Source organism: Camelus ferus, chromosome 4 (assembly GCF_009834535.1).
Source record: "Camelus ferus isolate YT-003-E chromosome 4, BCGSAC_Cfer_1.0, whole genome shotgun sequence".
Classification (NCBI taxonomy): Eukaryota; Metazoa; Chordata; class Mammalia; order Artiodactyla; family Camelidae; genus Camelus; species Camelus ferus.
In genome coordinates this window covers 4514246-4527711 of record NC_045699.1, presented here as the reverse complement: position 1 = coordinate 4527711, position 13466 = coordinate 4514246, and the positions used below count along the sequence as shown (strand labels likewise).

Below are 13466 nucleotides of genomic sequence, written 5' to 3'. Positions count from 1 at the left end.
ATTTGGGGGCATTCAGACAGCAAGAACTTGGGGCGTGCCCTCTGTTGACAGCATACTACCTCTGGAAATCTTTTCAGATCTTTAGAGAACAGTCAGAACAGCACCGAAGCATATGAGTAAGTGTCCTCCACTTAAGAGAAAACAGAGAAATTTTTTCCCCACTGAAGTATGGCATATTGTTGTTTTCGTGGAACTCAGAGCGATGAAAGCACACAGCTTTCTCAGGTAACACTGGGAAGCCGCTGAAGCTCTGACGCAGTTGACCGGCACGGCATTTCTGGGTGATGCGTGTAGCTGAAGCAGTCGCTAACCCAGCAGCACTTCGCCTCAAAGAGCATCAGCAAGATCTCTGAAGCAGGAAAACCCGCAAGCGGCAAGAAATCACATACTTCCTAAATGCGATGTGCTAGAGGCCATATATATAGTGACTGCAGAGTGAGCGCAGCCTTCTTCAGAGGATTGCAGATGTGGAACACTTTCCCAGGAGCCGCTCTACGCTGCTGCCCTGGAGCCTAGAGCGGAAAGGGCCTCAGGAGCGGGGAGAGCGCGGCTCAGAGGCAGTCGGAGGTGCCGGCTTCTCGCTGGGCGGCTCAGAGGGGTCACGAGCAAGACAGGGCCCGCGCCTGGCCGTGGGCGTTCAGCTCCGAATGTGTGCGCTTCCGGCCCTTCCCACTCTGTTGATCTGAATTTGGGAGCCCCGTAACTCCCTCCAGTAGGGAGATTTCTATCCTCTGGGCTACAGAGAACTCCCCCTCCGCTCAAATACAGGAAGCCTCCTTTCTGCTCGCCTCCGTCCCTTGGTCATTCTGAACCAGCAGAGCAGGGACGGACCAGACCTGGCCAGCTGACGATTCAGCCTACGACTCAGGCTGCCCCTCAGGGCAGTTCAATCACAGGGGCGTGTGTCCCTGCACCGCCAGGAGCTCAAGAGCAGCACGCTGTGTGCAGAAGCACAAGACAAGGGCTATGGGTCGTTCTTTTCGCTTTTATTCAAATACAAAACCTGTGTACAGCTCGGTACATTTCTCCTACCGTCTCTCTTTTCCAGGCTGGTGCATTCAGACTTTCAGCGTTCACTGCTGTGGTCACATCAGGGCTGTGCAGGATCTGGCCTCTAATTTGAAACAATCATTTTGGACGCACAGGCCGACAGCCACTTGTCAAACGAGCCCCAGTGGCACCTGCCCATACGAGACTGACAGAGATGAGGTTAACCACAGTTTTAGATTTAAAAATCACATTTTTATAATGTACCTTTGGATGAACGTAACTGTTTTCTCTCCTTCTTTCCCAGATCAGGCACTTGAAAATAAGAAATTTCAGGAGTGGGCAACCCCGTTCGTTAAAATTCACTGGATTTGATTTCCTAAAAATTCACACAGTGTGGGAGAAAACGGCATTTAGCATTTGCCCCTGGAGTCTGTAAGACTGACAGTGACTAAACCGTTTTTGATGTGCTGGAGCCTGACTCAGAAAGCCAGGAGTTGGAGGAATTTCATTTGTTGTAAATTAGCCTGGCTTCCCCTGAAATTCCGTCTTTAAGATCAAGCAGCAGCTTTGGTTTGAACTGGTTTAACATCACCTTTATTGGTAAAAACTACTCTCCTCTCTGCGGCACAGCATCTCGTGCCCCACATATTCATTTAAATAATTGCTCTGGCTTCAACTGCCAGTTGAGAGTTTGGTTTACCGGGAACTAAACAGTTTAGGCAATTACTTCTTATCTAAAACCAGGAGGGTGAGCGCAACCTACTGGGTCAAATTCAACTTAAAAACTTAATTCTCCTGATAGAGAAGCAGCCAAAAATAGGGCCGTGAGGCAACTGGGGCTATGGAACAGGTGGCTGTGGGAGGTGTGGGCTGGGGCGGATGCTGTCCCCACATCTGCATGAACAGAGCTGCCTCCCGGCAGCAGCCGCCCCTGCAAGACAGTTCTTCCTGCCGGAGTCTAGCAGCTCCCCACGCCGCCTGCCACTGGTCCCGCCTTCTCTGTGAAGATGCTGTCTGGCTTAGCAACAGCCCAGGGGAGCGGGAGGAAGGCTTCACGTGTCGAGAACTGCTCCTCCCTCCCACGACAGCAGAGGTCAGTGAGGCTGTCTGGGAGCCCGACGAAGAGCAAATCTATTTCCTACAATGAAAAAATCCCAAACACCTCACTGGCGATCCTTTGGAGTAAAACTAAATCACTCTGAGAAATAATATACTTTGAGACCTGTTTACCACAGTTGTAAAAAGAAAAAGCAAACAAATTCAAACCAATAAAAAAAATGCCTTTAAAAATGTTGACTCACTGGCCTTCTTATGAGCAAGCATAAATCAGTTTAAGACACTTGGTGACTTCCTTAGGTCATGTATCGGGCGGACGGACACACGGTGAAGCTTCACCACTGAAATGATCTATTTGGTAAAAACTCTAGGAAGAGTCCCGTCAATAAAATGTTTTGGAAAGAAGAGTTACAGCTTCTTCCCAAATGTCAAAAGGAACAAGGATGTAAACAGCACATACTTAACATAGCAACACAATATTAATTCCGTTCAATAAATAAAGGAAGTGGCACTAACTTTATGGCAACTTTTCAACCAAAAACGTTAACTCAAGGATATTTTAAAATAAATAACTGCTCCAAAGAGGAACAAGAATTCCTCGCACAAACCGAGAACATCTGGAATGAAGTGCTGTAGGAGGGACCGGTCCCACACGTCAACCTGTTCACCCGCCAGCAGAAACGCCAGCAAGATCTTCAGATCCGAAACAGTCCCCACGAACATCAGGGCAAGCCAGCTTCACCAAACGTCAGGCTTAGGGTCGTCTTTTGTCATTTTTCTTTTTTCTTCCAGCGTGTGCTTAAATATTTTCTTCAGGGTGTTGTAAACTACTGGTCCATTTTCAGAATCAAAACTAACCTAGCGACAAAGAAGATTTAAAATCAGGATACTGACTTTCACTGTCAGGATATTGTAACAAGAATTTTAAGCAGTCTCTGTTTTGGGAAAAAAAGAAAGAGGGTGAAGAAAACATTAAGATCTATTAGATAAGATATTATAAAAAGCACACATAATAAATTAGGTATTATACAAAGCACACATAATACATTTCACATACTAGTTTTAATTAAAAGATGACATTAGAACGGCCAATCATGCCAATATCAAACTTATGAATGAAAACTAAAAAAATTAACTCTAAATATGCATTGTACTCTCACACTGTCATGAAGCAAGTACAACAGTGAGCGTGATACGAGTTTCGCGTCGAGAGACTAAGCATGGATGGTTTAAGGGAAAAATGGGGAAGCCTGGCTCTCCACCTGCCGGCTGTCGTAGGCTTGGGTCATACTTCACCTCTGTAAAATGGAGATCACATCCCCCCATCGTCTTAGGATTTCTGTGAGTGCGAAATACGAGTTCTAATACATGCTTGGCACATGTAAAAACCTCCATAAACGCTACTCTCCTTTCCCCTTGGTGGGAAGGCACCACGTACACATATCTGGATTATCTGCCCACGTTCACCATACCATAGGGTTAGGAGTGACCTCAGGACAGAGAGCCGAGCAATCACCACACCTCCACCCCACTCCCACCGCCAAGGTAACGTGCGACTGCTTAGGAAGGGATCAGGACCGCCTGGACAGTGACCCCTCCCTCCTAGAGGGAGAGACGAAAGGTCAGTCCCTTGTGAAGGGCTAGGAGGGTCTGAGACCTCCCCCTGCTCACACGGTTTGTGGACACTGGCAGAAGGCACAAGATCGCTGGGTCAGAGACAACTTGATGACTCAAGGCAGCATGTGCCCCGTAACCACAAGGGCTCGCCCTGCCCTCCCAGCCCCGAGGGCATGCTGCCGAGGGGCACGGGTGAAGGCTGCACAGGCAGGCGGTCTGCATCACAGCTGGGGAAGTCCATGCTTAGGCGGTCCCACATCTGATGGAAGAGCCGTGGCAAGCCTGCTGAGCCTCGGCCTGGAGGAAACATGGTCTTTGTGACCCTGGAAGCAGATGCTACACAGATTTCTTTGAAGGGCCAGCCTGGAACAAAAGCTATCAGGGCCTCTGCTCCTAAGATTATGTACAATGGGAGAAACCCAAGAACGCTCCTCTAACGTTTTCAGAGACAGCTTTGGAACAACCGGTATATTTAACTTTTCATTAGTATCCCCCTAAAAGGCCAACAGAAGGTAAAGAACTCCTGCCACTTGCAGAGACTGGTATTAAGGATTTTTTTCAGTTAAATTCAGAATTTAACTTTATCTCATTACTTTGTCAATCCTATCTGCAAAAACTTCTTATTAATAATGGTTTAAACTGTATACTTTGTTAAACACCAAACCACAACCCTCCCCACACAGCAGGCAGCCTCTGGGTCTGTGAAAACACAAACAGAGACGGAAGGGATCACAGGATTTGGGTTTGAGCCACTGACTCCGGAGATGGTCAAGAAGAGATGGAGAGGACGCAGAGCGGTCAGTGCTGTAAAGTTCCGAAGAGGGACACGGAAGCCTGCAAGGACATCACCGTGGAAAGAGTGGAGGAGGAAAGACATGGAGAACGAGCACAAATAATACTATGACTAATATTATTGTATAGTGGTATTATCACTAACATTTACCACAGATGCTGTCATGGAAAACCTGCGTTCTCTGCTTAATGACATTTTTGTATCTCATACGAGAGACACCAAAGGAGCTGAAAGGGTGAGGGGAACCTTTTCTTTTGGCACGAACCTGGCCTCTTTCTTCAGCCAGGGAAGACTGCTGCAGGCCAAAAGGATGTGCATGGAAAAAAAAACACTTTTTTTTTTTTAACTTGTTGCTGAGGATTTGCCAACCAATCAGGCACGGTACCGGACTGCCAATACTGGATGTTAAATTCCCAATAGATGGTTCAGACCCAGGGCAGGACTGGCTGAACAAGAAAAGGTTCTCTGACTTCTACTAGGCACGTGATTTAAAAATATTTTCTCAACACCCAAGTGTCTCTCTCTCTCTATAAAAGTTCTTTGTTGTAAAGTTTTCCTTCAAAAAACCCACAGTTCAGCCTTTTCTAACATCATTGTTAGGAAACTGGTATTTTTTTGGCCAAATGTCTGCAATTACTTTCAAGAAACGTCAAACACATTTCCAGTCAGGGGAAACACGGCTAGAAGTTTTATTTTAGAGGAGGCCGGTGACCTCTGGAGTCTGATTTACAGACTATGCTGACCGGGTCTGGCCGAGGAAGGAGGAGTGGGACCCACCTTAGTGAAAGCTTTGATGGCGCGGGCAAGAATGGCCTCCTCCACGTCTGCAGGAATCGCCCGCAGGCTCGCTACGCAGTGCAACACACACAGGATGGTCTGGTGCTGGCCCTGTTTTTGCAGAGATCGAAATCAAGTAAGTCATCTGAAAAATGCCTCACGAAATAAACCCCAAACAACTGCTGAGCCAAGAAGCGGTTTGCGGCCAAGTATTCATCATCTCACATACTGAACAACCCACCAAGGGTTCTACCAATATTTACTGTTACTTGCTTACTGGAAAGGCTTTCAGGAAATAAAAATTAAAGCTGGTGAGTTATTACACAGGGTACAGGTGAATCTGAAGATAAGGACAATTTTCAGTCAAATACCCTCCACGCAGTGAACTGAAGACGATCCACTCTTGTTATTAATGGACACAGTCGCTTCAACCCGGCTCGCGCGTGCTGACACGTCACGGCAGTACCTGGCCTGCTCGGCCGCGTCCCCAGTGCTCAGGACTTGATCATGTCCTGCCAGGTGCAGGCACTACTGAGGGAGGAGGGGCAGGAGAAGGAAGACAGCCACAGCCCCCCGGGAGCACGCCATAAACTAAGGGGGGGAAGTCCCTAAAGAACGTGTCCCCAACCTGGCTCCTGAGGGCTGTTTACTTTGGAGAAGTAAGGTAGAAGCTCCAGCACTGGAGCAATGCACATCCACTAAATGTATGTATGTGACACACACAGCCCTTTTTAAGAAATAAAAGCAAGTGCATATTCTAGCCCACCTCACAGTTCTCCACCTCTTATGCTCCTAGGAAATAAGTAGAAACAAATGCTTGAAAGTGAAAAAATGGTTATAACTTATTCCCCCATCAGAGCATTACCTACCCACTCAAGTTAACATTTATGAAAAATTAAATGCAACACGGAAAAATACCTATGTTATAATTTTGAAGAAAAACAAAGTATAAAGTTGTACGTGAAATGATTTTTACCAAGTTGACATACGTGCTGGTAACAGAAAAGACATGAAAATGTTTGAAGTGGCTCCCCTGGGGCCATGGGCACTTTCCCGTTTTATTTTTGTACCTTCTAAATGTTTATACTGGGCGTGCATTTCTTCTCTTACCTCGGAAGAACTGAAATTAGACACTGATATGGGATCCTGTACGAATTCTCTTTTTTATAGTGGATTTTTTTAGCGTGTGAAACGTGTATTGAGGCCCTTTAGCCAACGAACCTCATCAGCTGTCCAATTACCTTGTCTAACAGAAACAGCGCTTCCGCGGCCTCCGCCCGCCTGTCAAGCAGCGTGTCCACGTCCCGTCTGGGGATCACAGGCTCCTTCAGCTGCTCCACCCAGGACCACATCAAGCTGCACAGGGTGAGAGGATCCCTCTCGCCACACAGTCTTTCCCAAGCTCCATCTCGGGAATTTAGTTCTTTCTAAAAAAGAAGGAAGGAAGAGAAAGAGAAAGGGAGAAGGGAGAACACAGGACAGAAGAGGGGGAGACGGAGGAGGAGGAAGAGAGACAAAGTGAGGCAGCGAGGGAGGCAGGCACCGGCTGACATCTGATGGTCTTTAGGCTGCCCAGGAGGGTCAAGCCTCAGGCTCTGGGGTGTGGACTGAGAACCCTCCCAGCGCCCCCAACTTCCAGGCTGCACCTCGGGCTGAGACATTTAACTTCTCTAAGCCTCAGTTTCCTTTGTGGAGGTCATCCTGCCCCTCAGGTGGGCTGACTAACAGAGGACCACTGAAGCTCCGGGTACAGAGAAGGACTTAGTTAACCCGAGTTCTCCACTTTGTTCAGAAACCACTGTAATGGTTCAAGAAGAGGGAATAATCCTTTTCAGACTCCTTGGAACAAAAGAGGAATATTCACTGCAGTGAAGCAGAATGGGGGATGAAAAAAGTGTGAATATGGGAACACCTACAAGTAAACCTGGGATAAGGAAAAGCTTCTGCATGAAATGTCAAAATGCCAAAAAAAGTGTCAAAAAAAAAAAAAAAAAAAAGGACCAAAAGCTGGTAAATGTCTTACATATATTTCTTTCAAATTCGTTTTTAAGAATCCTACATAGAACTTAACCAACAGGCTGGGCATTCTCAAAATTTGACAGGGTGAAGTAACTAGGAAGTCTTGCCAACATGCCAAATGCTTGGAGCTAATTTAAGCAGATTTTAAGACTTTGCCTCAGAGAACAGGGGAAAAGTGAGATAAGAATTTTAATTTCTGACAGGGTTTATATTTATGTTTAGGTAAATAAAACATACAACAGGAATAAGCACCACTCATTCACTCACGCATCCAATATTCACAGAACACTAACAGTATGGCAGTAATGGTAATACATGACTTCTCTCTGATTTCTACAACAGCCCATCAAGGAGGCCCCCTTTTACAGGTGAGTGTACTGAGGGGCTCAGGAAAGATAAAGCAACTTGCCCAGGAGCCCACGGTGAGAGAGGCCAAAAGAGGCGTCCCCAGCCCAGCTCCACCCCAGTCCGTGACGTTCCTGCCACACCACCAGGGTCCTCTGGCACTGAGTTTCTCTCTATTATCTCACAAATAGTTGTGTATAGTTCTTCATATCCCACAGATCATGTATACAGTCTTTTATTCAATTTTATGTAGATAATACGAAGAGAAGCTGAGCAGAAATGGCACGACTCAAAGACCCTATTAGTAAAACGACCATTACATCATTGTTGTTTTCTGAAGTCTTCCAGTGGGGTTGGGAAGGACAGCAGGGATGATGGAAAGCATTAAACACATAGACTGTATCCTGGGTCGGCTGCATTTGAACCACATGACCTCAAGTGTATCACCGGACCCCTGTGACCCTTAGTTTCCCCATCTGTGATACTTAATTCATAAGGACTGAAAATCTAACAAAGAATCCATAAATAATATCACCTGTCTCTCAGGATTACTGTGAAAACCACATGAAATAACAGATGTGAAAGGCCCAGCAGGCGCACAGGCAGTATTATGTGCTCAAATCATTTTAGTTGTTCCAGAATTCAACTGATTGGTTTTATTACCTCAAGAAACAAGGAAAATCTCAAATAAACAACCTAACCTTACACCTAATGTGATTACAGAAAGAAGAACAGGCAAAACCCAAAGTTAGTAGAAGAAGAGAAATCGTAAGATTAGAGCAGAAATATATGAAATAGAGACTAAAAAAACAACAGAAAAGATCAATGAAACTAAAAGCTGGTTCTTTGAAAAGATAAACAAAATTGATAAACCTTTAGTCAGACTCATCAACAGAAAAAAGGGAGAGGGCCCAAATCAATAAAATCAGAAATGAAAAAGAAGTCACAGCTGACACCACAGAAATGCAAGGGATCCTGAGAGGCTACAATGAGCAACTCCACACCAACAAAAAGGACAACTCAGAAGAAACGGACAATTTCTTAGAAAGGTATAATCTGCCAAGACTGAACGGAAGAAAACAGAAATCATGAACGGACCAATTACCAGTCCTGAAATTCAATCAGTAATTAAAAAACTCCCAACGAACAAAAGTCCAGGACCAGGTGGCTTCACAGGCTGATTCTACCAAACATTTAGAGAAGAGTTAACACCTACCCTTCTGAAACTATTCCAAAAGATTGCAGAGGCAGGAACACTTCCAAACTCATTCTAACAGGCCACCATCACCCTGATACCAAAACCAGACAAAGGTATCACAAAAATGAAAATTACAGGCCAATATCACTTATGAATATAGATGCAAAATCCTCAACAAAACACTAGCAAGTCAACTCCAACAATGCATTAAAAAGATCATGTACCCCACGGTCAAGTGGCGTGCAAGGATTTATCCCAGGAACGCACGGAGTTTTCAGTATCTGCGAATCAATCAATCTGATACACCATGTTAACAAACTGAAGAACAAAAACATACATCAACTCAACAGACACAAAAGTACACGGATGGCCCTGGAGACGGTCATTTTAAGTGAAACAAGCCAGAAAGAGCAAGAAAACTACCATATGCTACCACTTACATGTGGAATCTAAAAAAAAGGGCACAAATGAACTTATTTACAAAACACAGACTCACAGACAGAAAACAGACTTATGGTAACCAGGGGGTAAATGTGCTGGGAAGGGATAAACTGGGAGTTCAAAACGTGAACCTCTTAGGGAGTGATGGAATGTCAGGTGTCTTGACTGTGGCAGGGGGTTTACAGGTGTGCACATCTATCAAAATGCATCAAATTGCACATCTGAAATGTGTGTAGTTTACTGTACATAGACTATGCCACAAGTTGTTAAATTTTTAAAAAATTTAAAATATAAAATTAAAAAAAAAAAAGACTGTCTTTCTAGTGAAAGTGACAACACAAAAAGGGGTTAAAATTAACAACTTCTCATTCTAATTTAAGTAAAAGCCAGGAAGTAGACCCCAAAGACCCAATCTCAGATAAAACTAGTGGCGCAAAAATACTATGTGGTCATTCCCATTTGCTTCCTGGAATCCAACAGCTGCCTCACTGGGGTGGACTGGGAAGTCTGCAGGAGGGAACGCTGAGCAGACAGCACCCGTTTCTCATCCTCTGACCTCACTCGACACTTGCGTTGATGAGTTTTGGAAAAGAACTGTCTCTGAACTGTCAATGGGTCTCAGAGTGGGGCTCCCTGCCAGGCCTCAGGTTAGAGATGCTTCAGGTCAGCTCCTACAGCTGTCTGCTTGGGGTCCATTCGTCTGTCCATCCGTCCCACAAACCCAGCGAGAGAGAAGGCAGGCATCGACATCCATCAATACTGATGCCCTGTGCAGCCAAGCACCCTGCTCAGTGCTAAGCACCAAGTGCTCTCTCTCACAGGGATTGGAACGGACCCACACAGCAGCCCTGTGTCTGCTGTTTCTATGACAGCAAAGCTGGTATTACGGCTGAGAAGCCTGACGTTCAAAAGTTAAGTATTATACAAATATGTCTTCAAATTCCCGTAACAAATGAATTTGGAAAATATATTCCTTTTGCTCCGACGCAAATACTTCCCACGTGTATATAATCAAGCGAAGTGCGAGTACCTGCCACATTTCTACCTTCCTTTTCACCTCCTCCTCTTCTGCAAACTCATCTAAATTTGCCAGGGCTTTGGCTGCCACTATTCTCCTTGCTTCAACACTCAGTTCAGACTGTAAAACTGTGCTTGGCGTGACTTTAGACAGATCTCTGCCGTCTTGGGTTTCAAGTCCAACCGAGAGCTGTGCTTTGGGACCGGACCCACAGCCCCAAGGGCAGCGGCAAGTCTCCCCATGCCCTGCAGCAGAGCCCGGGCCACAACCACCGAGAGCTTCACGTCCACAGTGGGACACCTGCTGGTGAGAACAGTTTGGTTCCTTAGGGATATGTGCCAAGTTTGGTGTAACTGGTTCCCCAGGGTTGCATGATCCCGAAACACCTGAAGAAAAGGTTCTACTTCGCTGTATTTCCTTTGGAATGTTCGTCCTAGAGGAAACTGGTGACCCGTCATCTCTCAGTCTTTCCAGGCCTCCAAATTTAGCCTGATTCCAGAAAGAAAAAGCGCTGCAAGCCAGCATTTCCTTATTTAAATCTGGCTGTGGGGACCGTGAAGAGTCACAACGGCTGATGGGCTTGTGGCAGAGCAAGCCCTGGGCAGGCGCCGTCCACGGCGTGCCCCCTCGCTCCAGGACGGACTCGGCCCTCTTTAAATCCGAGTCGCTGTAGCTAAGCCGTCTTTTCAGATGAGTCAGGGGCTGAAGACACTCAATGTTCCGCCTCTTCCACAGAGGGTCAAACTCTTGCTCACTGGAAAGAACTGCATCCTGATTCTCACAATCTGCCACCACTGCGCTGGGGGCGAAAGAGCCCGACGCGTAGCTGTCATGTCTCAGCAACGCCTTCTCCAGCTGCCTTGTGACCACCTCAGAAACGGTCTTTTCAATCTCAGCAGAGAGGCCAGGTACTGCCGCCACTTCCTGCCTCACCACCGGCCTGTTCTCAGCCAAGTCCAGCAGCAATCTGCAAACGAGGTGGATAATTTTTGGTACGTGTTTCAGAAGTCGGGCCTCGTATCCATGAAGCAGATGGTGCTGGCGAATTAGGTACTGTGCTAGGGTGACAGCATGGGCCTTGGGGTCACAGCAAGAGAAGACATTGCGAAGAGGAACCAGAAACTGGGTGAATTCCCTTACACACAGTAGCTGTCCTCGCGTTTGTATGGAATTAGGTCGTTTTGCCCGAACAAATATAATTGCTTGGTCAGCAGTCATTCTTGTTGCAAAAACTAAGTAACATGCTATTAAAACACCTAAACAGTGAAGAAGAAAAGATTGATATGAGAAAAACTTATGTTTTTATTCATATTCTTTGATGATTTAAAATTTGCTGTTAGGAAACCATATAAATACAGAAATATTGTGAGGACAATGAAAACTTTTGAACTTCTGTGTGGGTGTTTATCTATTTACTTGTCTGTGTGGCAACCTTTCCCTTAACTGAGAACCCTTAGCCACCTCTGCACCCCAGGGCAAGCACAAGAACTGTCAGAGTGAAGCCGAGTAAGTGTGGAGTGAGGGGGGATACCTAGCTGTGTATGAGGGGGATGACTGAATGAACTGATTACCTGGCCCATTTATCTTGATCATTCCCAACTCCATCATGGAAAAAAGCAAACCCTCTTTCCATTCTGAACAGCTCTTAAAAATTTCCATCCAATCAATCCATACACTCTGCTTGGAACTTCCCATCCCTGCCAACCTTGCCATCAGTTGGTGGTACGTTCTAGACTGGCATTTTTCCTACTTGGGCATTTTTGTTTTTTACTTGGGTATTTTTATCTTTGGGGATTATTCACATTCAAAATCGACTTTTTTTTTTCCTGATGAGTCTTCTTCAAGATTTGTGCCTAAACTAACATGCATTTTCCTCCAGACCATGCTATAACTCTATTTTTCTATAAGTACTTAGTATTAAGGAAAACAGCCTTAAGAGTATAAATATTATGTATTCTTTTTAATTAGTACCAAATTAAAATGAATAATAAAAAGGCAGGTACACAGGCACACTGTGGGCAGAGTCGAGCTCGGATGTCTGGCTGGACCAGATGACAATGAAGTTCCCCACTCTTCTTGTGCCCCAATTTCAGCACAGCACTGATGCTCTGCTGCGTTTTTTAGTAAATCTTCGATTTTCATACAGAATTCTAGGCACAGATAAGACTCTCCTTCACAAACAAAATCCTTATAGCCATGGAATTAAATCATGGCCTTGACACTTACTTGATGTAGCAAATTAATTAACTTCCTTTAACACTTACATTGTTGCTAGAGACTTAAAAAAAAAAAAAGACAGTAGGAGAAATAACACTTGCTACTTTCATTATTACTTTGGTTAAGGAAAATTACATTTTTAAAAGACCTTATGTATTAAAAACAAAGTGTTGACTTTTTTTCCTTTAAAGAGGAAAATCAGAAAGGTCATTTAGCTCGTTGTGGCAATCCACCTGTTTATTACTCAATATAATGAGGTTTTAACCCTCAGTCATCCAAAAATACTCTCATGAATATATGGTCACTAAAACTGTTTAAGATATTTCAAGTATCTTTTATTGACTTGTTCCATTTGACTCCAAAGCTTTGATAGGATTCTGAAAAATATTTACCCTCTAGAATAAGGAAATATTATTCCTTATATGTCTAAGTATGCTACCAGACCATTAAAACCACCTCCTGGAATTTACCTGTTCGACCAAGCCCTGCATGACAGTGGACAGCTACTTTTCCTTCTTGTAAGGCAAATGTCATCACCTTTACCATATCTAAGATGGTGGTAAGTGACGCTACACCATAATCCTTCCACCCGAAATTGTAGAAATAAACTGAACAATAAAAAAGAGAACAGGAAAAAAAATCAATGTATAAGAAAAATATTGGCAAAGTGAGTTAATTTATGGAAAGTATAAAGCTATAAAGCACACAGATCTCACTGGGTGTGCAGGCCTAAAATAAAAGGCTTTATACGTTTCTAGTAAATTTACTGTTAACATTTCTTACAAAGCACATTCTATATTACTTAACACATTTCCTGCTGAAACTCAGCCAGAAAGAATTAAGGAAAAGCAAGATTGCAAATTACAGTCAGCGATTTATGCCAAAATTATTCAACCATGGAGGGAAAGCGTGCAACCGTGTTTAAGCATGGAAACACGTCTAACTGACTGATGAATGGCATAAGGCAGTAAGTACACAGAGGTCTTCTGCCCAGT

The 13466-nt window shown here is 44.7% G+C and overlaps 1 protein-coding gene across 4 annotated transcripts in view; it reads right to left on the bottom strand.

Moving 5' to 3' along the window:
- Positions 1–969: 969 nt before the first annotated feature.
- PTPDC1 (protein tyrosine phosphatase domain containing 1) overlaps positions 970–13466 on the bottom strand; it is a 54187-nt gene continuing 41690 nt past the window's right edge. For all 4 annotated transcript variants that reach the window (XM_032477433.1, XM_032477434.1, XM_032477432.1 and 1 more), the window contains 5 exons: positions 12942–13079; positions 10267–11510; positions 6475–6660; positions 5234–5344; positions 970–2904 (listed from right to left, as the gene is read on the bottom strand). In XM_032477433.1, coding sequence (XP_032333324.1) covers positions 2785–2904; positions 5234–5344; positions 6475–6660; positions 10267–11510; positions 12942–13079 — 1799 coding nt within the window. In that variant the 3' untranslated portion in view covers positions 970–2784. The remainder of the gene's footprint in view (positions 2905–5233; positions 5345–6474; positions 6661–10266; positions 11511–12941; positions 13080–13466) is intronic.